Source organism: Trichomycterus rosablanca, chromosome 16, assembly GCF_030014385.1.
Source record: "Trichomycterus rosablanca isolate fTriRos1 chromosome 16, fTriRos1.hap1, whole genome shotgun sequence".
NCBI classification, from domain to species: domain Eukaryota; kingdom Metazoa; phylum Chordata; class Actinopteri; order Siluriformes; family Trichomycteridae; genus Trichomycterus; species Trichomycterus rosablanca.
In genome coordinates, this window is record NC_086003.1 from 28,222,001 (window position 1) to 28,249,150 (window position 27,150).

At 40.8% G+C, this 27,150-nt stretch overlaps 2 protein-coding genes across 3 annotated transcripts; both read right to left on the reverse strand.

The window, feature by feature from the left end:
* Nucleotides 1–8,859: 8,859 nt before the first annotated feature.
* Nucleotides 8,860–12,279, reverse strand: sdhaf1 (succinate dehydrogenase complex assembly factor 1). Of its 2 annotated transcripts, none has more exons than XM_063011563.1 (3): nucleotides 12,102–12,279; nucleotides 11,833–11,985; nucleotides 8,860–10,665 (listed from the first exon to the last, which is right to left on the reverse strand). In XM_063011563.1, exons 2-3 carry the CDS (start codon nucleotides 11,854–11,856, stop codon nucleotides 10,375–10,377), a joined length of 315 nt encoding a protein of 104 aa, XP_062867633.1. In that variant the 5' UTR covers nucleotides 11,857–11,985; nucleotides 12,102–12,279; the 3' UTR covers nucleotides 8,860–10,374. The 2 variants fall into 2 exon arrangements, with proteins under 2 accessions (XP_062867633.1, XP_062867632.1); XM_063011562.1 differs by having other exon boundaries at nucleotides 11,833–12,007.
* A 4,406-nt stretch (nucleotides 12,280–16,685) lies between these two features.
* qpctlb (glutaminyl-peptide cyclotransferase-like b) lies at nucleotides 16,686–27,074 on the reverse strand. The gene is made up of 8 exons (XM_063011929.1): nucleotides 27,003–27,074; nucleotides 25,020–25,240; nucleotides 23,715–23,861; nucleotides 23,336–23,623; nucleotides 19,248–19,409; nucleotides 19,065–19,164; nucleotides 17,286–17,402; nucleotides 16,686–16,831 (listed from the first exon to the last, which is right to left on the reverse strand). The coding sequence occupies exons 2-8, from the start codon at nucleotides 25,230–25,232 to the stop codon at nucleotides 16,686–16,688; spliced, it is 1,173 nt and encodes a 390-aa protein (XP_062867999.1). The 5' UTR covers nucleotides 25,233–25,240; nucleotides 27,003–27,074.
* Between the last annotated feature and the right edge of the window lie 76 nt (nucleotides 27,075–27,150).

The following is a 27,150-nucleotide window of genomic DNA, read 5'->3' on the forward strand; positions in this document are numbered from 1 at the left end:
GATCATTATCATGCTGGAACACTGCCCTGCGACCCAGTTTCCGGAGGGAGGGGATCATGCTCTGCTTCAGTATTTCACAGTACATATTGGAGTTCATGTGTTTCTCAATGAAATGTAACTCCCCAACACCTGCTGCACTCATGCAGCCCCAGACCATGGCATTCCCACCACCATGCTTGACTGTAGGCATGACACACTTATCTTTGTACTCCTCACCTGATTGCCGCCACACATGCTTGAGACCGTCTGAACCAAACAAATTAATCTTGGTCTCATCAGACCATAGGACATGGTTCCAGTAATCCATGTCCTTTGTTGACATGTCTTCAGCAAACTGTTTGCGGGCTTTCTTGTGTAGAGACTTCAGAAGAGGCTTCCTTCTGGGGTGACAGCCATGCAGACCAATTTGATGTAGTGTGCGGCGTATGGTCTGAGCACTGACAGGCTGACCTCCCACCTTTTCAATCTCTGCAGCAATGCTGACAGCACTCCTGCGCCTATCTTTCAAAGACAGCAGTTGGATGTGACGCTGAGCACGTGCACTCAGCTTCTTTGGACGACCAACGCGAGGTCTGTTCTGAGTGGACCCTGCTCTTTTAAAACGCTGGATGATCTTGGCCACTGTGCTGCAGCTCAGTTTCAGGGTGTTGGCAATCTTCTTGTAGCCTTGGCCATCTTCATGTAGCGCAACAATTCGTCTTTTAAGATCCTCAGAGAGTTCTTTGCCATGAGGTGCCATGTTGGAACTTTCAGTGACCAGTATGAGAGAGTGTGAGAGCTGTACTACTAAATTGAACACACCTGCTCCCTATGCACACCTGAGACCTAGTAACACTAACAAATCACATGACATTTTGGAGGGAAAATGACAAGCAGTGCTCAATTTGGACATTTAGGGGTGTAGTCTCTTAGGGGTGTACTCACTTTTGTTGCCGGTGGTTTAGACATTAATGGCTGTATATTGAGTTATTTTGAGGGAAGAATAAATTTACACTGTTATATAAGCTGCACACAGACTACTTTTCATTGTGTCAAAGTGTCATTTTGTCAGTGTTGTCCCATGAAAAGATATACTTAAATATCTGCAGAAATGTGAGGGGTGTACTCACTTTTGTGATACACTGTATATATACATATATATATATATATACTATATATATATATATATATATATATATATATATATATATATATATATATATATATATATATATATATGTATATATATATATATATATATACAGTATATATATATATATATATATATACAGTATATATGTGTATATATATATCACTATATATATATAGACACTCCTACCTAGTCGGTCCACCTTGTAGATGTAAAGTCATCTATAGATGTAGATGTAGACGATCGCTCATCTATTGCTGCTGTTTGAGTCGGTCATCTTCTAGATCTTTATCAGTGGTCACAGGACGCTGCCCACAGGGTGCTGTTGGCTGGATATATTTGGTTGGTGGACTATTCTTAGTCCAGCAGTGACAGTGAGGTGTTTAAACACTCCAGCAGCGCTGCTGTGTCTGATCCACTCATACCAGCACAACACACACTAACACACCACCACCATGTCAGTGTCACTGCAGTGCTGAGAATGATCCACCACCTAAATAATACCAGAAAAAACAGATGGACTACAGTCAGTAATTGTAGAACTACAAAGTGCTTCTATATGGTAAGTGGAGCTGATAAAATGGACGGTGAGTGTAGAAACAAGGAGGTGGTTTTAATTTTATGGCTGATCAGTGTATATATACTGTATATATATTTATACTTTATACACTCCATGCATCATAATTCTGATAAAAAGTGATTGAGATTAGGCATTCATTCACCAAAATCTAAATTTTCAAATATATAACATTTATTAAAAGACAAAAAGTGGTTCTAAATGAAGAATAAAGTCCTTCTAAAATGTTAGAATGCGTTTAATGACTAATGCAGAAGCATTATAAGACGTTTTTAAATAATAATATAGTGCTAATGCAATATTAAATTGTAAGTGGAAGCCATTTCTGTATAATAAAACTTTGCAAAGCACATCATAAGAAAACGTAAACGAGTTCACTTACCCCTCCTCTGATTCACTAAAAAGTCCCAAAGCAACAAAACATCTGCACTGCTAGATCACTAAAATAAATAAGAACTAACTGTGTGTAGTATCAGTATCAGTGCTGGTGTGTTGAAGTCGTGACAGCAGATCTGTTCTCATCAGTGAAGCTGCTCAAGTGCAGAACAACATAAGAGCGCTCAACACCGGGTTGCCAGATTGGTTCCATTTGTTAAAGGTTAGTCTCCTGTATTGCATATCAAAAAGCATGGAAAGAAACTTGAGTCAAGACAAGAGGAACATGGGTCCCCGGCTTGCAACAGAACCAACAAATTAATAAACAGCATGCAAAATTAAACATGGACTTTAGAGATAATAGAACCGTATATTGAATTTTTAAGAGAGCAAGCATAGACTATCGAGAAACAGCGTGGTGGCCTCACAGCAAGAAGGGCCTGGGTTACATCCAAATAATAGAAATTTTTGAAAGCTATTACACAGATTAATTCAAACTCTTTCCCTTCTATGTGCAATCTAGCTATTAATCTATTTTTATTTGAAGTCTGTCAGTGCACCGTACAACTTCATTGCTCACTTCATCTGATACTGTGCTGTTTTTTATCGCTGTTGTATTGTTTATGGGCGGCACGGTGGCTCGTTAAGTAAAACTGTCGCCTCACAGCAAGAAGGTCCTGGGTTTGATCCCCAGACGGGGCGGTCCGGGTCCTTTCTGTGCTGAGTTTGCATGTTCTCCACGTTTCTGCGTGGGTTTCCTCCGGGAGCTCCAGTTTCCTCCCACAGTTCAAAAACATGCAGTCAGGTTAATTGGAAACACTGAATTGCCCTATAGGTTAATGTGTGTGTGTGTGTGTGTGTGTTTCTGCCCTGTGATGGACTGGCGCCCCGTCCATGGTGTTACTGTGTGCTTTGCGCCCATTGAAAAGCTGGGATGGGGTCCACCCCCCTCCCCCACCAAAATTGGATAGCCGGCGAGCAGGAAGGATAGCGTCAGGGCCGCAAGTGAGCTGTCTTTGGCAGTTCATTCAGTGGTTTAGGGACAGACACCCATTCATACACACATACATTTATACAACAGACAAACATATAAGCTACTTACTTAGCAAGAAGGTCCTGGGTTCGATCCCCAGATGGGGCTGTCCGGGTCCTTTCTGTGTGGAGTTTGCATGTTCTCCCCATGTCTGCGTGGGTTTCCTCCGGGTGCTCCGGTTTCCTCCCACAGTCCAAAGACTTGCAACTGAGGTGAATTGGAGATAATAAATTGTCCATGACTGTGTTCGATATGACCTTGTGAAATGATGAATCTTGTGTAATGAGTAACTACCGTTCCTGTCATGAATGTAACCAAAGTGTAAAAACATGACGTTAAAATCCTAATAAACAAACAAACTGACCCCTAAGCCAACACTATGGTTAGATTAACAAATCTTACATTGTGCTTAATGCTGCATCAAAACAAACATGGTGTGACATCACCAGTACATGAGCCTCTCTTTCAGTGCTACATTCCAGACCCCTTATAGGGCATCAGTAGCATCTCCCTGCCACTGTAAAATCATTATACCCCCCATCATCTATTATGTGAACGATTAGAAGTAAGCTCACTCACAACATGCTCAGAACTTGCAAACTCTGCACAGTTTCGAACAGGATCGAACCCAGGACCTTCTTGCTGTGAGGCGACAGTGCTACCCACCGAGCCACCGTGCCACCCTAGAAGTAAGCTATGATGAATAATTTAAATGGTTCATTTTGTAACACATGGTAAAGTCCTTTACCATGATTTTACCAGAATTGCATGTACAGATGTGAGTTGGACTGTATTAAATCATGCTTTGTTTCTATACTGACATTAAGATATTCCTCCGTTTGATGTTTGTAACAGAAATAAATCCAGTGACGGACTGCTGTCGGTTTGCTATTGTGATCCCGCGTCGCTTTGTTCTCTCTGACTGGTCACACGTCGCCTTTCATCTTGGGCGCCGCCGGCTCAGGAGCCACCGTCCCCGCATCATTAGAGTGCCGTCTGCAGCCTGTAAGAGCCAGGTGCAGCCAAGACGCCATATCAAAGAATCCAGCCGGGCTATATACCATTGTAAACATCTTCTATATATTCTTCAGAGGCTTCTCGTTCAAAAACCCGTGGCGTCAGGCCGCAGGCGTGATCCTAATGACACGGTAAGACCTGGCGCTAATCAGCTGCTCGGGTCGAGCGTGGCACACTGCCTTTAAAGTCATCGAGAGATCTGAGAAGTAAATCTGCATAATGGGATTCATTGCAGGTGCTGTTTGATGAATACATTGAAACAGAAAGGCTTATTAGACTCTCTCCCGGCGTCTCATCTTCGGCTCTTCCCACGCAAACTGAGCGCTTTGCGGTGTACAGTACATGTGCATCCATGCAGCTCTTCCATCTTTTCCTCTCATCCCAAGCAGAGCCAATAAACCAAGACACGTCTGATGTCTGAATTTTGAATGCTTAGTTTTGGAATTAGCAAAGGACGTACACTATATGGCCAAAAGTACTTGGACACCTGACTACGAGTTCACTGGACATCATTTACATTTTCAGCATTTAGCAGACGCTTTTATTCAAAGCGACTTACAGTATACAGTATACTCTAAGCAATTAAGGGTTAAGGGCCTTGCTCAAGGGTCCAACAGTGGCAACCTGGTCCAGTACTGGTCCAGTACCTTAACCGCCAGGCTACATACCGCCTATTCAAAAACAAATGGTATTTATTAAGTTATAACAGCCACTTCTCTTAGAAGGCGTCTCACAAGATGCTGAAGTATGTAAATTTAGTCAAAAGATGACACGACTTTAAAAGCCACAGTTGATGTTCCAGTTCATTCCAAAGCTGTTGAATGGGGCTGAGGTCAGGGCTCTGTGCAGGACACTGGAGTTCATTTAAATCGAGTTTTTCTTCGTGTCTGTAGAGAAATTGCTTTGTGAGCAGAGGCACAGTCATGCCGGAACAGGACCAGGCCTTCCTTATACTGTTGCTGCAAAGTTGGAGGCATATCATTTATTTTATATAATTGCTTTACTACTCCTGTTAGCAACTGTTGTGACTGAAACACATAAATTCAAACATTATAAATGCTGTCCCAAAACTTTTATCAATTCAAAGTTACGAGGGATCTTCAAAACGTTTCCGCACTTGTATATTTTGGTTATAAGCGGTGAGGGTGGGAGGAGGAGTAATCACTCGTGTCTGAGAGACGCTTATAGTCCGTATTTAGCTCCATCTGATTTCCACTTTTTTGGACGCTCAAAGAAGCTTTAAGGGGAAGATTTTCATGTGATGATGTTGTGAAAGCAGCGCATCAGTGGCTACGAGCTCAACCAAAAACATTTTTTGCTGGTGGCACTAAAAAGTTGGTACGATGCTGGAAAAATGCACCTGTGTAGAAAAGTGATGTTATTTGTTTTTTTAAATTCTTAATAAACTGAATTTTGAAAAGTGCCAAAACTTTTTGAAGAACCCTCGTATATACCCCAGATTAACCAGACAGGCTTTTTCCATGAATTTTTCTTCAATCTTTACCAAAAGTAACAGACTTCACAAAGTTAAAAGTTTACATACAGGTATTTAATGCCCCTTTTCAGATTTTAGAACTTGTACATTAAACGTTATATACAGCAACACTGTGCTTAATAATCTGTAGTTGTAAAGAAAATTTTCTTATTTTATTTTGTAGCATGGACTCGACTGCCCCCTCTAACAGTTTATGGAACAACGTTCTCCTTCCAAGGTCTAAATACAGGAGCAGTCGAAAAAAAGCCTAATAGTTTGTATGTTTTTGTTCTAGATAATAACACACAAACTTCTAAAAGACTTTAAATATGATAAAGACTTTGTTTTGACTAAATATGTGTCCTCCAATCATTCAGTCAGTGAAAAAAATGGCAGAAATCACTGAACTCCAGGACTGTCGAGACATACATGCATCAAAACATACATGGCGTGCGTGTAAACTGAATAAATACACACGCAATCACATCAAGCCTAAAATATAATGGGATTAAACGACAGGTCTTAAAATATTACTGTTCCAAACAAACATTTCTGCAAAGTAAATAAACCATGTGATATAAAATCTAGAAATAAACATGATTGGATTTAAGTTCTGGTCGCCTCTCATGTTTCTATAGGAGGGGCGCGGAGTTTAAAGCTTGCACTCTGGAGGCAAACAGCAACACGTTCTTCTCCACCTCAGCGTTCAGATCCTTCTGAGAGGCGTTAGGATGCTTCTGCACAAAGTCCACCACACTCTGGATACACTCGTTCTGTAAACACAGGATTATCAGTCACCAAATTCATCAGTCAGGATGTGATTAGTTCACATGATAAGCGACTTGTGCTTCGTTCACTGTGAGGATGGGCACATATTGGGCAAAGTATGGTATTAAATGTACTTTAGTTTATACTGGAACGCTCAGCAGCATCATCATTTGGATGCAAAAGGGTTAAAATAATGTATTGCTTCAATCAAAGGGTGAATTAAATCTTATTAAAGAGCCCAAAGCCACAATATGCAATTCTGGGATTAGTAAGGGTGGGACTGCTATCTAAATGCATAACCGGTCTCCTTATTCCACAGCTCAGTAGTCACCATGCTGTATTCTTCCACACAATGTCATGGTTCTAAATTAAAGTGAATTAAACAGTTCCTCTTTGTTTGTTTTGTTTGTTCCTCTGAGCCCATGGATGGAGACCAGTTCCCTAGAATTAAACTCAGGTCCCTGGGACCCAAGTTGCCATGCAGCACCCACTCCACCAACAGCAATGATAATGTAACAGATGAACAATGAGTACCCTGTAAGCGTCCACTTTGTTTTGACCCGTTAATCTGTTGAGAATGTCTCGTGCCACTTGCATGCCAGTAACAGCAGTCAGGAGCTCTTTACACTCCACACTATCAGTCTTCAGCCATCCAAGCAAAGCTAACTGAAAAACACAAAATATACAGAAATGGTCGTTTATCAGGTACACTGGTGTTATACACTTCCATCCACAAGTATGAGTAGAAAAATGTTATAAATAAAATCAGGTTTTCATGAATTAGCTTAATCTCAACCAAAATTCATTAATTATGCTTCCTCCCTACTGATGATGATCTCCACCCTGGCTGAAGAGAGCCGAAAATGACACACACGCCCCTCTGTAGCCGACTGCATCTTTTCACCTGCACAATTTCACGAGTTCATATGCGGATTAGCTTTGTGTACAAAGAGCCACACCCTGATCAACACATTATCCCTCGACTCTGTGCAGGCGCCATCAATCTGCCAGAAGAGGTCGTAATTGCATCAGTTATTGGGACGGCAGATATGAGATTTGAAATGACAGCTCTGGTGTGCTAGCGTGTTTTACATGTCATCCTTGACATGTTTAGAACTGCTTAGAGTTTGTGAAATGTCCTGTATATGACTTGAGCAACATAAATAAAAAGGTTCTCTGGTCTAATTGAATGAAAAACAAACCCTTTGGGCACTATGTTTGGCTAATACCATCCCTAATATCATCCCTACAGTGAAACATGGCGGTGATAGCATCATGCCATGAGGGTGCTTCTCAGCAACATGGACCAGAGGATAGAAAGTGGATAGGAAGGCCAGCAACATGGACCAGAGGATAGAAAGGCCTGGATTTGAAACGACTGACAGCTCTATCCACTAGGCTCCCACTGTCCTGGCTAAGTGGGTAGCACTGTCACCTCACCGCAAGAAGGTCTTGGGTCCGATCCCCAGGTAGGGTGGTCCGGGTCATTTCTGTGTGGAGTTTGCATGTTCTCCCCGTGTCCGCGTGGGTTTCCTACGGGTGCTCCGGTTTCCTCCCACAGTCCAAAGACGTGCAAGTGAGGTGAATTGGCGACACTAAATTGTCCATGACTGTGTTTGAAATAACCTTGATATGAACTGATGAATCCTGTGTAATGAGTAACTACCGTTCCTGTCATGAATGTAGCCACAGTGTAAAACATGATGTTAAAATCCTAATAAACAAACAAAACCACTGTCCCAGAATGTTCCTTACTAGCCCCGATATCTGTATAAAGACACAAAGATAACAGTTTACACTGCTCACTATCTAATCTGTCATGAAAAATGGGATAAATTGCCTCAATCCAGATAAACAAAGCTTCAGGACGTATCCGAGAAGACTTGCAGCTGTAATCACTGCCAATTATGCTTCTACAGAGTATTAAATAAAGGGTCTGAATACTTCTGTGAATAAACTAGTTCCGTTTTTGATTTGTAATGAATAATGGTTGGTTTTAGACCTGGTTTAGGTTTTTCTGTACTGACCTGCTGTATTAGCTGAGCGTTAGACATCTGACTGCTGGAGTTTGTCGTCGATTCCGCCATGATTATCTGAATACAGAAAGATAGAGAGTGAACAAAGCGAACAGTTAACAATCACTTAATTAATATTATATAATTAAACAAAATAATTACAATTACAAGATTAGTTTATTGTTATTCGTCAAGCAAGACTTTTACTTACAGCTCACTGACTTCCTGTTTACAGCGGCTGCTTTGTCTGAACATCATTTGGGTATCAGCGGCCCCTGGTGGTTTAGACACGTCATTACACTATTAATTAAGTTAAATGAAATACTGGATTTTCTGCGATTTTTGGGCCGATTTTGCAATCGAAAGTTCTGACACTGTTCGATCATTTGGATCTAAATCTCACAGCGTAAGCTCTGCAACAAGTCTCGTTCAAACAAATCAACCAACGTGAAAAAACAAGGAACACAAATCTTATGTACAAATAGTTTGTTTATTAGGATTTTAACGTCATGTTTTACACTTTGGTTACAGTCATGACAGAAACGGTCATTACTCATTACACAAGGTTCATGGGAGGAAACCGGAGCACCCGGAGGAAACCCACACAGACCCGGGGAGAACATGCAAACTCCACACAGAAAGGACCCGAACCACCCGACCTGGGGATCGAACCCATGACCTTCTTGCTGTGAGGCGACAGTGCTACCCACTTAGCCACCGTGCTACCCCTCTCATGTATGGAACACTGTTACTTTCATTATATTGTTCAAACGATTTATTCTACAATACCGATTTAATTTCTAACATTTCTCTGTACCAGTTTACACGGGCGGCCTGAATACGTCACCTAATATGGTATTTTTCATTCATTCCAAACATCTTGCATTACTGTTTATTAAGGGAATTAATTACACATAACCTGTTTTAATATTGGTAAGAAACTGATCACAGAGTAAGTGACAACTTTTGCGTTCTTTTTTGCACAGTAAAGTTTGAAGTGTCATTTGTGCAGTAACTCTGTATTGTAGAGCTTGATAAAGGTTTGATAAACTAATCCCTCACTCATGTGGTTATATCAGCTAGTGTTGAGTGGAGGTTCTTGATGCGGTGCCGTCTGAGGGATGGAAGATCAAGGGCGTTCAGATTAATCTCGCACCCTCGGCCTTTACGCACTGAAATTCCTCCTAATTCCTTGAATGGTTTAATGATATTCTGCACTGTAGAGGGAGAACATGCAAATCCCTTCCAACCTTTCTTTGAGGTTCATTGTTCTTAAACATTTTAATCATTTTCTCACACATTCGTGGACAAACTGGATCCTCTGATCGTCTTTACTCATCAGAGACTCTCAGCCTTTCCTGGATGCTGCTTTTGTACCAAACCATGATCACAATTACCTGTTTAAAATCGCATCATTATTTAATTTTTTCACCTCATTACTAGCCCTAAATTTCCCCCATCACAACTTTTTTTGGAATGTGTTGCAGGCCTGAAATGTTGTATGAAAGTTTATTAACAAATGAAATGAAGCTGACCAGACAACACATCCTGTCTGACATCAAATAAAAGTCAAAGTAAATGTACGGAACTCTGTGTTTTTATTTTATTTGCATTTTCCATACTGTCCCAACTTTTTCTGATTTGTGGTTGTACTTTTATACATTCTATTTAATAAATTATTGTCTAATGTGATAACTGCAATGTGGAAATATCTTATCCTAGCTTCAGCTATATCTAATTAAACTGATAAAACAACAACATAACAATTCCCTCCTTAATTCGGTCACTTTGTGCTGTGCTGAATGATTCTAAATAAGTGCGTAACGTTATAAAATAAATACACAGAATTCAGTATGACAGTAAAATCATCATGTGAGCAGCTGACTAAAGTAAAACACATTTATTCATCTGTTGTAGGTAAATGGCACTTTTATAAACACAGTTTGTCCATCTGTGAGTCCATCCCCAAGTAACTTCATCCACCCGTCAGCTGTTCTTCTGAGGTTGGCTGAAAACCCCCAGCTGTTTGGTGTTCACGTCCTTCAGCTGCTCCAGCTGCCTCTGAGCTCGTCGGTACAGATACTCTATGTGCATAACGTCCGACTTCTGAATGGCGGCGTTTGTCCGGAATTCGTCTCGTATTCTGGGGAGGAACCCGGGTTTGTCCCGGCCGGCTCGCAGGAACTGGCGATACAGCGAAAGCACCTGCTTCTGGAGCTTACTGTGACGCACCATGGTAAAGATGAAGGTGAAGGTGTTTTGGGTGGTTGTGGTTATCTAGAAATACCACAGAAAGAAACAAGTGTGAGTGAAACAGCATGTAGAGGAGCCTCAGTCACAAAAACTGTAAAATAATTTCCAATACACTCCTTTACGAGGCGGCAGACTTTTAATCTTTCATTCATTCATTCATTTATTGTCTGTTTTAACCCCGCTTTATCCTGTTCAGGTCATGGTGGGTCTAATTCATTGGGCCAAAGGCAGTGAACACCCCAGAAAGGTCATCAGAGGGGATATACAAAAAAAAGAACTAAGCTAAACTACATGATTTATATACATTTTGTATGTACACTGATCAGCCATAACATTAAAACCACCTCCTTGTTTCTACACTCACTGTCCATTTTATCAGCTCCACTTACCATATAGAAGCACTTAGTTCTACAATTACTGACTGTAGTCCATCTGTTTCTCTACATACCTTTTTAGCCCCCTTTCATGCTGTTCTTCAATGGTCAGGACCCCCACAGGACCCCCACAGAGCAGGTATTATTTAGGTGGTGGATCATTCTCAGCACTGCAGTGACACTGACATGGTGGTGGTGTGTTAGTGTGTGTTGTGCTGGTATGAGTGGATCAGACACAGCAGCGCTGCTGGAGTTTTTAAACACCGTGTCCACTCACTGTCCACTCTATTAGCCACTCCTACCTAGTCGGTCCACCTTGTAGATGTAAAGTCAGAGACGATCGCTCATCTATTGCTGCTGTTTGAGTCGGTCATCTTCTAGACCTTCATCAGTGGTCACAGGACGCTGCCCACGGGGTGCTGTTGGCTGGATATTTTTGGTTGGTGGACTATTCTCAGTCCAGCAGGGACAGTGAGGTGTTTAAAAACTCCAGCAGCGCTGCTGTGTCTGATCCACTCATACCAGCACAACACACACTAACACACCACCACCATGTCAGTGTCACTGCAGTGCTGAGAATCATCCACCACCTAAATAATACCTGCTCTGTGGTGGTCCTGACCATTGAAGAACAGCATGAAAGGGGGCTAATAAAGCATGCAGAGAAACAGATGGACTACAGTCAGTAATTGTAGAACTACAAAGTGCTTCTATATGGTAAGTGGAGCTGATAAAATGGACGGTGATTGTAGAAACAAGGAGGTGGTTTTAATGTTATGGCTGATCGGTGTATATGAAAGCTGAAGCTGAGTCGAACCTCAACTAGTCGAGAGTTTGGCATGTTCTCTTCGTATCTGGGTACCCCAGGTTTCTTCCAGCTTCCAAAAGCATGCCCTTAGGTGACTTGGCGTGAGTGTGTTTGCCTGCCTTGCGTCAGGGGTTTTCGAGTAACACCAGACCCACCGCGACCCTAAACAGGATGCATGGATTACCTAGGATACACAGTGCAACAGCGCAACTGACCTCACCTAGCACAGTAAAGGTGTAGATCGCTAAACTGTTATCATTTAATGCACTTATACTTACCTAGTTTGTCAGCGAGACGTCATTTATCAGTGTCACCGTGTGTAAACTTCAATTCGAGCATGAATAAACCTAATTATGTTGAATAAACGTCTTAATTCTGTTCCAAAATAAAGACTTATATCCAGTTAGCAAGATGCTACATGGTATATTTTGACCTCACTCGTTTTGCTCGCCGTTTTGGTGACAGTTCAGTTTTCCATCCTGCAGCGGCCTCTAGTGGCAGGACTGTATCAGTGCCGCTTTCATTCATTCATTCATTCTGTGTCTCTTTTAACACCGCTTTATACTGTTCAAGGTCGCGGTGGGTCTAATTCATTGGGCCAAAGGTATACACAGAAAACACATAATTACGTAGGGTGACCATATTTTAGTTTTTAAAAAAGAGGACACTTGGCTATTGGGGGTTGGATTGGCAAAGTAGTTTCATGTACCTGGTGGCAATATAAAGTATTAAGTTTATAAAGTAGAGGTTTAAATATTTGACAAATGCATTAATAACCATGCAACTATGTTGTTGAACCCTAATAAATAAACAGCTACTTTTTAGACACATAACAAATGCATTTTTGAATACTGATGCATTTTTAGGTTAAAAAAGAGGACATGTCCAAGAAAAAGAGGACGTATTGTCACCCTAACTTAAAACAGTTTGTAGTGGCTCCTGTTGGCCTGACTGCATATCTTTGGACTTGTGGGAGTTAATCAGAGCTCCCGAGAACATGCAAACTCCACATAGAAAAAAACCCTGGTTGTCTGACTGAGGAATCAAACCCACTTCTTGCAGTACCGCTCTACCCACTGCACCTCCTACATTTATTTATTCATTCATTCAATTTCACTGACCACTTTATCTTGTTTAAGTGCTACTGCAATTTGGAATCTCCATGGTACAACCTACCACGAGACATCACACTTCATCACTAATTCACTAATTTATTTACACCTAGTGGCAATTTAAAGTGGTCACTCCATTCCAAGGACATGTTTTTAAAGGGTGGGAAGAAACCAGAGTACCCAGAGACAGTGAAGAACATGTCAAATTTCCTAAAGACAGTGACTGAAGTGAAGGGTCTTATTAAATCCACCACTTATTATTTGTAGTAAAGTAAAAGTGCTCCATTATTAGCATTGTCATCATCATCATCATTACCATCATCAGATCATCATATTAACATTATTAAACATTACTGTTCCATCATATTTATTAGGGCAATCTTAATTTGGTTTGTAAAAAGACGACACTGAGGGGATGATGGGCTGCATGAGGCAGTGAGTAGGCACAAGGGATTCACGTTAAAGTAACTAGGGGCACCATATCGATGTGTCAATATATGAATGGATGGATGAGATCAGGATATAGACAGACAGACAGACAGATAGATTCCTTTAAAACTCTGCAACGTGCACATTAATGTCTAATTGAGAACATGTCAAATTCCATGCATGAAGGGAAAAGGAGGACGTCTGAATATTCGTTGTCTGAAATGAAGATGTTTCGTGTTTCTGATATTTTGTCCCCCCCTGCATGTGCAAAGCATAAATACACCATAATCAGAGAGAAATAAAACAAGCCAGATACAAACAGTTCCATATTTTATTAATAAATTAGTTCTTTATATCAATTTATCATTTATTTATTTATTGCATTATATTGTGCAAACATTTGTTTCAAGTACAGTATTTGATTTGGCTGTACAGAAGTGCAACTGTGCAGTACATGATGCAGACGCTGGAAGACCTTGGATATTGATGCAGATTATCATATTCGTTAGGCAGGTTATAGTAAACATACAGTAAACATACAGTAAATATACAGTAATATAGTATCAGTGCACATTCATACAGATGGAAGGAGAATTAAACAGCCATCTGTGGGTTCATATATGTTGTACAGCCTGTGTTTTGTTATTATTGCACGTGTGTTGTTAGATTTAGGGGTGGGTGATGCAGCAGAATATATCATGATACCTACAGGGCAGTTTTTATGCCACATAATACAGTGCAGAATTTTAACAGCAATAATTGCAACTAAACCCTTTCTATAGTTAAATATTGGTCCTGTACCATATACAGTGTATCACAAAAGGGAGTACACCCCTCACATTTCTGCAGATATTTAAGTATATCTTTTCATGGGACAACACTGACAAAATGACACTTTGACACAATGAAAAGTAGTCTGTGTGCAGCTTATATAACAGTGTAAATTTATTCTTCCCTCAAAATAACTCAATATACAGCCATTAATGTCTAAACCACTGGCAACAAAAGTGAGTACACCCCTTAGTGAAAGTTCCTGAAGTGTCAATATTTTGTGTGGCCACCATTATTTCCCAGAACTGCCTTAACTCTCCTGGGCATGGAGTTTACCAGAGCTTCACAGGTTGCCACTGGAATGCTTTTCCACTCCTCCATGACGACATCACGGAGCTGGCGGATATTCGAGACTTTGCGCTCCTCCACCTTCCGCTTGAGGATGCCCCAAAGATGTTCTATTGGGTTTAGGTCTGGAGACATGCTTGGCCAGTCCATCACCTTTACCCTCAGCCTCTTCAATAAAGCAGTGGTCGTCTTAGAGGTGTGTTTGGGGTCATTATCATGCTGGAACACTGCCCTGCGACCCAGTTTCCGGAGGGAGGGGATCATGCTCTGCTTCAGTATTTCACAGTACATATTGGAGTTCATGTGTCCCTCAATGAAATGTAACTCCCCAACACCTGCTGCACTCATGCAGCCCCAGACCATGGCATTCCCACCACCATGCTTGACTGTAGGCATGACACACTTATCTTTGTACTCCTCACCTGATTGCCGCCACACATGCTTGAGACCATCTGAACCAAACAAATTAATCTTGGTCTCATCAGACCATAGGACATGGTTCCAGTAATCCATGTCCTTTGTTGACATGTCTTCAGCAAACTGTTTGCGGGCTTTCTTGTGTAGAGACTTCAGAAGAGGCTTCCTTCTGGGGTGACAGCCATGCAGACCAATTTGATGTAGTGTGCGGCGTATGGTCTGAGCACTGACAGGCTGACCCCCAACCTTTTCAATCTCTGCAGCAATGCTGACAGCACTCCTGCGCCTATCTTTCAAAGACAGCAGTTGGATGTGACGCTGAGCACGTGCACTCAGCTTCTTTGGACGACCAACGCGAGGTCTGTTCTGAGTGGACCCTGCTCTTTTAAAACGCTGGATGATCTTGGCCACTGTGCTGCAGCTCAGTTTCAGGGTGTTGGCAATCTTCTTGTAGCCTTGGCCATCTTCATGTAGCGCAACAATTTGTCTTTTAAGATCCTCAGAGAGTTCTTTGCCATGAGGTGCCATGTTGGAACTTTCAGTGACCAGTATGAGAGAGTGTGAGAGCTGTACTACTAAATTGAACACACCTGCTCCCTATGCACACCTGAGACCTAGTAACACTAACAAATCACATGACATTTTGGAGGGAAAATGACAAGCAGTGCTCAATTTGGACATTTAGGGGTGTAGTCTCTTAGGGGTGTACTCACTTTTGTTGCCGGTGGTTTAGACATTAATGGCTGTATATTGAGTTATTTTGAGGGAAGAATAAATTTACACTGTTATATAAGCTGCACACAGACTACTTTTCATTGTGTCAAAGTGTCATTTTGTCAGTGTTGTCCCATGAAAAGATATACTTAAATATCTGCAGAAATGTGAGGGGTGTACTCACTTTTGTGATACACTGTATATATGGTGCTTAAAAATTGTTTATATTGTATATTGTCTGTAAATTAAATGTATATTTTTTTGCATATTGCATATATTATATATGTCTTTGGACAAAATCATCTGCTAAGTGTCGCAAATATAAATGTAAGGGCCTTGCTCAGGGGTCCAACAGTGGCTGATTAGCTAAGCCTATAGAAACTGCTAGACTTGATAGGTTCATCATGATGTGATGTATATTTATGGCACTGAGCAGGTACAATTGCATGACCAAATACAATCCAAGCAACTAAAGGTTAACAGCCTTGCTTAAGGGCCCAACAGTAGCACCTGGCAGTGGTGGGGCTTGAACCAGTGAGCTTCTGATTATTAGTCTAATACCCTAACCACTGAGCAACCACTTCATTAGATTAGAAATTACATTTGGTTAGGCACCGAGATTCTGAACTCCTCGGCATTGCCACCGGTCGGCTGGACACCATCTAGCGGGCATAACTGGCTGTACCTGCAGCAGACACGGTTCTGCTAGGGAGGGATGACCGGATTATGTGGGTGGGGTCTTCAAACGCTGTGTAAGGACCCTGATTAGCAGATAAAGAGGCGCCTGTGCAAAGTGCATAGGGGAAAAAGGGTTCCACTAAGAGGTTGCGCGCGGGTCGGAGAGGGCGACAGCTCGACTGCAATCAGGGATCCCCCAGCAGCAGAAGACAAATTGATACAGATGTGATATTTTTGTAATACCTTGTTCTACCCTGTAATTCCCTGATAGCACCGATGAGATTTGATCCCAGATCCTCAGCTCCTCCACCAGACGACACTGGCCTACTATCCAGATCCAATCTCCAATCCAATTTGCTCGGTTTTAAGGATCGAGGATGAGCTTAATTTCCTCTACAATTTTAAATATTCTGCTAGAAAGACCACCAGGACTTTGGTGAGATTCTCCACGGTATCACTGTGAACTTTATCTGCGGTGTCCTCCACTGTGTGCCGATACGAGGGGAAGGGTGTGGCAATGACGTGTAGCACCGGAACTCCTGCAGTCAGCAACAGAAATAAAAAAAAAATGCAGATTATTATTCCTAATCACCAGTTTCATGAAAGCTATCGGTACTGAGATCGGGAATAATGGTTGCCAGTGGTTCATAATTCATAAATTAATCTCTGTCAAGTAAGGATTTGTAAATGATATCTGGCAACCCACATTACAACACAGCTAAAACATCTCACAAGATACAATCACATTTATATTCCTTATTAAGTTCTCAATTAAAGTTTAATCATAACTGGACATCAGTCTATCGCAGGGCATCGACCACCGCACTCCCCCTCAGACACAGCCAATCATGTCTGTATGTTGACGCCCGACCGGCTGATTGCACCGCTGGGGGTTTGAATCCTGGATTCCAGCATTAGTAGGTCAGCATAAATATGATGAATTGGTCTGGGTACCTGTCTGACCTCTGGCCAGCTGGACCTCATGCTCCTTACCTCGCTGCAGGAACGGAATGTGATCGTTTTCCACCGGTCCCATGATTAAATCCTCTCTGAAGTAGATCTGCTCATCAGGGTGGGAGGACAGCAGGCCCAGGTTATGGAGTCTCTTCTCTTGGAGTAACACAGTAAATAACATTACAGGTGATTTAATGCAGCATGCAGCACCTTTATGGAGTCCCACAGGGCTCAGTCCTAGTCTATCAGCACTTGACGATGATCTGTTAGGACACATCCTAATCCAAAACCCTAAGTATTGATACGAAATCCTGCCTCCTTAGTGCCTATACCAGCTTTCTATAAGAATTTGAAGTGTGTCTGAGGGAGTTTGTGCCTGTTGTAAGACCTGGCTTACAATTGACTTTCCAATTCATCCCAAAGACGTTTGGTAAGGTTGAGATCGGGGCTCTGATGTCGTCAGTCAAGAAAATCTCAGTTGATGTTCCAGTTCATGCCAGAGCTGTTGAGTGGGGCTGAGGTCAGGGCTCTGTGTCCATGTCTTTATAGGGACAGTTGTAGCCTAGTGGTTAAGGTACTGGACTAGTAATCGAAAGGTTGCTGGTTCAATCCCCACCACTGCCACGTTGCCACTGTTGGGCCCTTGAGCAAGGCCCTTTCTGGAGTCCTAGTCTATCAGTACTTGACGATGATCTGTTAGGACACATCCTAATCCAAAACGCTAAATATTGATATGAAATCCTGCCTCCTTAGTGCCTATACCAGCTTTCTATAAGAATTTGAAGTTTGTCTGAGGGAATTTGTGCCTGTTCAGACATTGTAAGGTCAGGCACTGATGTTGGACCAGAAGACCTGGCTCACAGTTGACTTTCCAATTCATCAATTCAATTATGTGGACACAAAAAATAAAGCAAGTTGTTTATTATTGGATGATTAATTTTCTACACCAATAAGCAACATGAGTGAGTAGTAGAAACTGGAACTTGATCATAAGAATCGGTGTCCAAACAATTTTGGCAATAATTTTGGCCTAATCTGTCCTGATTGCTCATGTTTATATTTATATACACTATATGGTCAAAAGTATTTGGACACCTGACCATGAGCTTGTTGGACAACCCATTTTAAAGACAAATAGCATTAAAACAGAGATACCTCTATGTGATCCTTTCAGCTAAAACAACAGCCACTCATCTAAGAAGGCTTCTCACACAACTTTGAATGTTTGTATGCCTATGGGAATTTGTACCCATTTGTACCCAATTCAGTCAAAGGGGCATTTTTATGGCTGGGCACTGATGTCAGTCAAGAAAGATGGGGTTGGGCTGAGGTCAATGCCCTGTGTTTATGTCTTTATGTGTTTATGTGTTTAAGTTTTAGCCTAGTGGTTAAAGTCCTGGACTAGTAATCAAAAGGTCGCCACTGTTGGACCCTTGAGAAAGGCCCTTAGCATGGCCCTTTTATTCAAAGTCTCTTTGAACAAAAAGCATCTGCTAAATGCTGAAAATGTAAATGTTTATACAGCAGAAGTTGCTTTGTGCTGAGGTGCACAGTCATGCTGAAATAGGAAAGGGCCTTCCCTAAACTGTCACTGCAAAGTTGGAAGCATATAATTTCTATTATATAATTGATTTATTACACCTGTTAGAAATGGTTAAGGCTAAATTCAAAAACTGAAAGGGGTGTCCCAATACTTTTGTCCATATAGTGTATCATTCTTCAATTAAATCCTAAGAACATCTGCTAAACCTTTTACTTAAGAAACCTTTTAAACCAGATTAAAACACTTAAAATAATTGATGTGAATGAATTGATTACCTGCTGCCACGAGGTGACTGAACCAGCGAGCTGTGTTGTCGAAATAATTCACAAACTTGGGATTTGGGGAACCAATCAGATCCAAAAGAACAAAAAGATCCTAATAAACACAAAACAATTAAACTACAGTCATTTCAAACAAGACGAAACACAAAGTACACAAACATAAACGTGCAGTTTTACCACGGCGTCCAGCAGGGTCGTATCCTCGGAGCCGGGAGGATGTGCAATCAGGGACATGTGCTCAGCGAGATGTCGGGAGCCATACAAAGAATCTGAGGACGTCCACTCCGCAAAAGCCTCCTTCCCATCGAAGAAAACTAACTGCAGGGTCACCGGGGCCATCTACACACAGAACAGAGACGTACACCGATCAGCCATAACATTAAAACCACCTCCTCGTTTCTAAACACGCTGTCCATTTTATCAGTTCCACTTACCATATAGAAGCACTTTGTAGTTCTACAATTACTGACTGTAGTCCATCTATTTCTCTGCTTGCTTTGTTAGCCCCATTTCATGCTATTCTTCAATGGTCAGGACCCCCACAGGACCACCACAGAGCAGGTATTATTTAGGTGGTGGATCATTCTCAGCACTGCAGTGACACTGACACGGTGGTGGTGTGTTAGTGTGTGTTGTGCTGGTATGAGTGGATCAGACACAGCAGTGCTGCTGGAGTTTTTAATTACCTCACTGTCACTGCTGGACTGAGAAGAGTCCACCAACCAAAAATATACAGCCAACAGCGCCCCGTGGGCAGCGTCCTGTGACCACTGAAGATGACCGACTCAAACAGCAGCAATAGATGAGCGATCGTCTCTGACTTTACATCTACAAGGTGGACCAACTAGGTAGGAGTGTCTAATAGAGTGGACAGTGAGTGGATAAGATATTTAAAAACTCCAGCAGCGCTGCTGTGCTTCTATATGGTACGTGGAGCTGATAAAATGGACAGTGAGTGTAGAAACAAGGAGGTGGTTTTAATGTTATGGCTGATCAGTGTACAGTGTATCACAAAAGTGAGTACACCGCTCACATTTCTGCAGATATTTAAGTATATCTTTTCATGGGACAACACTGACAAAATGACACTTTGACACAATGAAAAGTAGTCTGTGTGCAGCTTATATAACAGTGTAAATTTATTCTTCCCTCAAAATAACTCAATATACAGCCATTAATGTCTAAACCACCGGCAACAAAAGTGAGTACACCCCTAAGAGACTACACCCCTAAATGTCCAAATTGAGCACTGCTTGTCATTTTCCCTCCAAAATGTCATGTGACTCGTTAGTGTTACTAGGTCTCAGGTGTGCATAGGGAGCAGGTGTGTTCAATTTAGTAGTACAGCTCTCACACTCTCTCATACTGGTCACTGAAAGTTCCAACATGGCGCCTCATGGCAAAGAACTCTCTGAGGATCTTAAAAGACGAATTGTTGCGCTACATGAAGATGGCCAAGGCTACAAGAAGATGCCAACACCCTGAAACTGAGCTGCAGCACAGTGGCCAAGATCATCCAGCGTTTTAAAAGAGCAGGGTCCACTCAGAACAGACCTCGCGTTGGTCGTCCAAAGAAGCTGAGTGCACGTGCTCAGCGTCACATCCAACTGCTGTCTTTGAAAGATAGGCGCAGGAGTGCTGTCAGCATTGCTGCAGAGATTGAAAAGGTGGGGGGTCACACTGTCAGTGCTCAGACCATACGCCGCACACTACATCAAATTGGTCTGCATGGCTGTCACCCCAGAAGGAAGCCTCTTCTGAAGTCTCTACACAAGAAAGCCCGCAAACAGTTTGCTGAAGACATGTCAACAAAGGACATGGATTACTGGAACCATGTCGTATGGTCTGATGAGACCAAGATTAATTTGTTTGGTTCAGATGGTCTCAAGCATGTGTGGCGGCAATCAGGTGAGGAGTACAAAGATAAGTGTGTCATGCCTACAGTCAAGCATGGTGGTGGGAATGCCATGGTCTGGGGCTGCATGAGTGCAGCAGGTGTTGGGGAGTTACATTTCATTGAGGGACACATGAACTCCAATATGTACTGTGAAATACTGAAGCAGAGCATGATCCCCTCCCTCCGGAAACTGGGTCGCAGGGCAGTGTTCCAGCATGATAATGACCCCAAACACACCTCTAAGACGACCACTGCTTTATTGAAGAGGCTGAGGGTAAAGGTGATGGACTGGCCAAGCATGTCTCCAGACCTAAACCCAATAGAACATCTTTGGGGCATCCTCAAGCGGAAGGTGGAGGAGCGCAAAGTCTCGAATATCTGCCAGCTCCGTGATGTCGTCATGGAAAAGCATTCCAGTGGCAACCTTTGAAGCTCTGGTAAACTCCATGCCAAGGAGAGTTAAGGCAGTTCTGGGAAATAATGGTGGCCACACAAAATATTGACACTTCAGGAACTTTCACTAAGGGGTGTACTCACTTTTGTTGCCGGTGGTTTAGACATTAATGGCTGTATATTGAGTTATTTTGAGGGAAGAATAAATTTACACTGTTATATAAGCTGCACACAGACTACTTTTCATTGTGTCAAAGTGTCATTTTGTCAGTGTTGTCCCATGAAAAGATATACTTAAATATCTGCAGAAATGTGAGGGGTGTACTCACTTTTGTGATACACTGTATATATACATACACACAGGTCTCCCTTAATTACTTTTTTAGATTAGATGTCTTTTGTATTTATTGTACTGTTGTTTATCAGCACTGTGTGTACTGTATTGTAATGCACTTTTTGTTCTGTTTTGCACCCTGGTCCTGATCCTGGAGGAACGTTGATTCGTTTCAATATGTATGAAACGAAACATGTATGTATGTATTCAATATGACAATAAAGCCTCTCTTGAACTTTTAAAACACATGAATTTAATAATTAGGTGTGTCCCAATACTTTCCTCCACGTAGTGTAGCTGTTGGAACCGTCTGACCTTCTCTGTCACAGAAAGTCATTAATTATTCATCCAAGTGATTTAAACTGACCGCAATCTGGTGGAGAAACTCAACTCTAGGGGGAAGATGCAGGATCTAAAAATATAACATCTCATTCATCAAGGTCCTCCTCCTGCGTCACAACACGTCGTCTGGATCAGGAGGGGTTACGGTGGCTCAACTTTATCACAGTTTTTATTTACCCTTACTGAATTTTATCAAAGTAAAATAAATAAACAATAAATGGAGGTTTTTGGAGAGCAACGTTCAGGGTCAATCACCCTGCTGACACTGAGGCCTCATTTATAATAGGGGTATCAAACTCACGGGATGCCGTCACTTTGCGGGTCACAAAATCGGCATGCATTGTGGGAGATGCGGTTTATGTACGATTTTACAGCGTATTTAAAGACAATCGTACGTCTTTTAAACTCTCGTGGGCCACATAAAATGACGCGGCGGGCCGGATTTGCCCCACAGACCTTGAGTTTGACACGTGTGCTTTATAAGGACATTTTACATTTACATGTACAGCATTAAGCAGAAGATTTTCAGCTTAGTTATGCCCAAATACCATGGAAGCAATTGAAGATTAAGGGCCTTGCTAAGGGGCCCCACGGGGGCAACCATTTGAGATGGAGATCTAGTCATTCACACTGGCAAAGCGTCGAGTATAAAGTGGTATTTAATTTTCTGATTTAGTTTTGCATCTTTTAGTGATTAAAACAGGATGATGGTTTTAATATTAATGTCCAACACATTTACAGCATTTAGCAGATGCTTTTTACCAAATCATATAATTACGACCAAATACAATCCAAGCAACTGAGGGACTTGTTTAGGGGCCAGTGGCAAATTGGCAGTGGTGGGGCTTGAACCAGCAGCTTTCTGATTACTAGTCCGGTACCTTAACCATTACACTTTCATTGTCCTACAAGTCAAGGCCTAATCTATTTCAACTACATATACACTATATGGACAAAAGTATTAGGACACCCCTTCTGATTTTGACATGCTTCCAACTCAACAGCAACAGTTTAGGGAAGGCCCTCTCCTGTTTAAGCATGACTGTGCCCCTGTGCACAAAGCAAGCCCCACTAAAGAGTTCTGGAATGAACTGGAACATCAACTGAGGCTTTCTTGACTGACATCAGTGCCCAGCCACACAAATGCTATAGTCTTGCGAAAGGCCTTCTCTGTTGTTATACCTCCAAGAAGCTCATGGTCAGGCGTCCAAATACTTTATCAGGTATGTGTGTCCATCAAAAACACAATTTGTTTCAAGTTGTTCGGACAAATAGTATAAACTCACCAGCAGTACTTACCAGCTGTTTGATCATTTTTAAATGTATGTCCAGTGCAGTGACCAGTTCCAGTAACATAGCACAGGACACAGCTGAATCACTGGCTCCCACAAATGCCCGCGCACCCTGTTCTACTGGTATGATCTTCGTATCATAGTGACAAGCCAAAAGCAGGCGGCGTGGAGCCGTGGGGTCCAGCACTGCCAGGATGTTGGAGAAGTTGATTGGACCACGAGGGGTTTCAGAGTTAAAAGAATCTATTTCCACTGACCACCCAGCAGTGAGGGAGTCCAACGCCGACTGAATGTGCTGCATTAAGAAACAATAAACACATGATTCTGTACACAGTGCCAGACTTTTTTTTAATTATTACTGCTTGATTATGGTATGATTACGGTACCCTCTGAGCGTTACGGCTTCCTCGGGAACCTGGGTGTCGCTCTATCAGGATGGGCTGTAGATGGGCGTACCACAGTCGAGCCCAGTTCACCTGAGAGAGCAGCCGCCTCACCTGAGCTGCTGTGGGTTTACTTGGCCTGTGAGTCAACTGGAAAAACATGACACAAAAATCAGTATTACTGAAAAAATAAAAAAATATTATTATTAGTAGTAATATTAATAATACTAATAATAGTAATAATAATAATGATGATGATGATGATAATAAAAATTATAACAATAAAAAAATGATAATAATAACAATAATAAAAATAATGATAATAATAATAATGATAATAATAATAATAATAATAATAATAATAATAATTGAAAAAGATAATAATAATAATAATGATAATAACAATAATGATAATAATAATAATAATAATGATAATAATAATAATAATAATAATAATAAAACTGATAATAATAATAATAATAATAATAATTGAAAAAGAAGAAAAATGATAATAATAATAATAATGATAATAACAATAATGATAATAATAATAATAATAACAATATTTATAATAATAATGATATTAATATAAATAGTAATAATAAACATAACAGTAGTAGCAGTAATAATAACAGTAAGAAAAAAATCATATTGGTAATAATAATAGTAATACTACTAATAATAATTTTAATAGTAGTCATAGTAAAAATAGTAATAAAAATAATAACAATAATAATAATAATAACAACAAGTGACAATAATAATAGCAATAATAGTAAAACTACTACTACTAATAATAATAATATTTTTAATGTTAATTTTTTTAAATAATAAGATATTAATATTAGTGATAAAAACAATAATAATAATAGTAATAATAATAATAATAATAATAATACCACTACTACTACTAATAATAATGGTAATACTACCTCAACTAATTATAATAATATTAACAGCAGTCGCAGTAATGATAATAGTAATAAAAATAATAATAATAACAATAACAATCATTTTCTTTACTATGTTACTTTAACGCAGCGTTAATTAACACATTCTTCATTAAAGACACCTAAAAGAACATAAACTCAAAATTCTCCAGAAGCTTCGTTACAGTTAAGCCAAATTAATTACATCAACATCACTGGACATCATAGCAGTGTATAGCCACATAGAGATGAATAAACAGATCACACAGATTTAGTGCACCTACATTATTCTGGTATAATAAACCATGTGATTTAAACGGCTTTATTATCAGAACGATCAATCTAATCGTGAGGAAGTGCAGAAATGCAGGATACCCACTTTGTCATGGTTAAGATCTGGTAGTGGGGCTGATAAATCTTCAGGTCCTTCTGCATCGTTGTCAGACAGCATTAATCCCACACTGAGAGTCAGAGCCAGCAGCAGGCACAGGCACAGCAGCAGCATTCGCATCCGGCACAACGGCAGCCGATTACACAAGCTGAAGATACAGCTCGGCCTGACTGGAGTAGCCTTGGATCTTTTGCGCTTCATCTTAAACACTGAGAAGAGAGTCAGTAAACTAGTTAAAAATTATTAATTCAGCTGCTAAATTTTGACAGCCAGTTTACTTCAGCTCAACAGTTAATTTCCCTAAGGGGATCAATAAAGTCTTATCTTATCTCACAGCAGACTTTACCAGCACTAGTTTCATTGGGTGCATTAAAGGAGTAGAGTTTTAATGCCGCAGAATTTCCCATGTTTATTTTTTATTTTTATTTAGTTTCCTACCAACTTATCACATGACAGTTACCATCCTAAGAGAGTGATGGCTAACACATGCTTCCTTGCAGACCTGTCCTACTTATAAAACATAATTCTGAGCATCAACATACTTCTGAAGGGGTGCTAACTGCCCCAATCAGTACACATGAGCTCGCCCTAGATTGGCTAGTGTCACTTTGATTTATAGAAAAGACAGAAATGCCAGCGTTTCTACCCAGACAGCAGCTTCAATTGCGTGGGAGGGATGCTCTTGGTAATGAATAGCTACAGCATTTTCAAGGCTCAATTCAATCACCATATGATAGAGCACAGAATGTGTTGTGTGTCACATAGTGTTAGAAAACTGTACAAGTCCATTTATTTGAGATTATAAAGCAACTTTAGGAGTTAGGTGGAAGGTTTGAGGTCAAATGTTTTCATACACATTCAAGAGACATGTGAGGGTATGTTGTGGCAGTAGTGGAACGTCTGCAATTGTTCTTTTCCCTTTAGACTAAATGATTGAATAATTGAATTCATTTGAGTTCCTTTGTAAGTTTGAAAATATGACAAAATCGTCAATCGTCAAATGTATACATACAGCAACTTTTAATGGGTTTGTTGGTAAATTTCATTTACTTTGGTGGGTTTTTAGATTAGATGAGATTAGATTCAACTTTATTGTCATTTTGCAGAGTAAGCAAGTACAAAGCCAACGAAATGCAGTAGCATCTAACCAGAAGTGCAAGACAGAGATTATATACATATATTACAGTTAAAGTGCAGAAGTGACCAGATAAGTGAAATGAGGAGACATATATTGCACCCAGAGGATGCATATTAAGAATATTAAACAGATAATGTTAGTAATGGAAGGTGACTAAAGTGGCTACATGAATGGGTAATGAATGAGAATAATATAATATAATATAATATAATATTCTCGTTTTATAATGTCATTTAACTTTGTGGCAGCCTCTAAGCTAATTGCAATGAAGTCTACTTGACTCACTATGTACTATCAGCTTTTAATTCATGGTAGACCTGTTTTTGGTGCTTTTGAAGCCCTGTGATGGATTGGTACCCTGTCCAGGGTATCCCTGTCCTGCACCCAGTGTTTCTTGTAAAAGCAGACCTGCTGCGACCATGACCAGGATAAAGCAGTTAAAGAAAATGAAATGACATAAAATGAAGGTAAAGGTGTGTTTTGAGAAATGATCTTTTATTAAAGCACACACAATGGCATTGGCAGTCCAGTTTTTTCAGGCTTCTTTCTCAGATTTTTTGAGCTCTCAGCTCTGGTACTACGTTTTTTATTCTGACATTAATAATAGAGACATTTCCCCTTTAAATGAATTTTAAACTGACCCCATATTCACTTTCCCAGGTGAATAAAGGTGCAGAGGATGCACCCTTGAACGTGCCACCCCAGTTCCATACTGCAGCAGTGCAATAAACACTCCTGCAAAAAACACTGCTTCATGCTTTGTCACTGCAGCGTTTAGGGAATAAACATGTTAATAAAATAAATAAGGTACCCTAGACAGGGGCTGCACTTACCTGCGTACCCACTGCAATGCTTCAGAGTTCAGCAGCCAGGTTGCTGGAACAGCGGGGGAACAGTGCTGAACCTGATGCAGCACAGCGTCCTATCTATATAAAATCATCCTCCACTGAATCGTTCTCGCCATTTTACAAGACTGTTCCT

Excerpts from the sequence above, each read along its gene's own strand:
- qpctlb (XM_063011929.1), bottom strand. The coding sequence starts at position 25,232 with ATGAAGCGCAAAAGATCCAAGGCTACTCCAGTCAGGCCGAGCTGTATC. Across the intron at positions 23,862-25,019 it reads CAGATCTTAACCATGACAAA|TTGACTCACAGGCCAAGTAA; the intron begins GTGGGTATCCTG and ends ATGTTTTTCCAG. Across the intron at positions 16,832-17,285 it reads CATTCCGTTCCTGCAGCGAG|GAGTTCCGGTGCTACACGTC; the intron begins GTAAGGAGCATG and ends TGCTGACTGCAG.
- sdhaf1 (XM_063011563.1), bottom strand. The coding sequence starts at position 11,856 with ATGCCAAACTCTCGACTAGTTGAG. Across the intron at positions 10,666-11,832 it reads CAAACTCTCGACTAGTTGAG|ATAACCACAACCACCCAAAA; the intron begins GTTCGACTCAGC and ends TGGTATTTCTAG.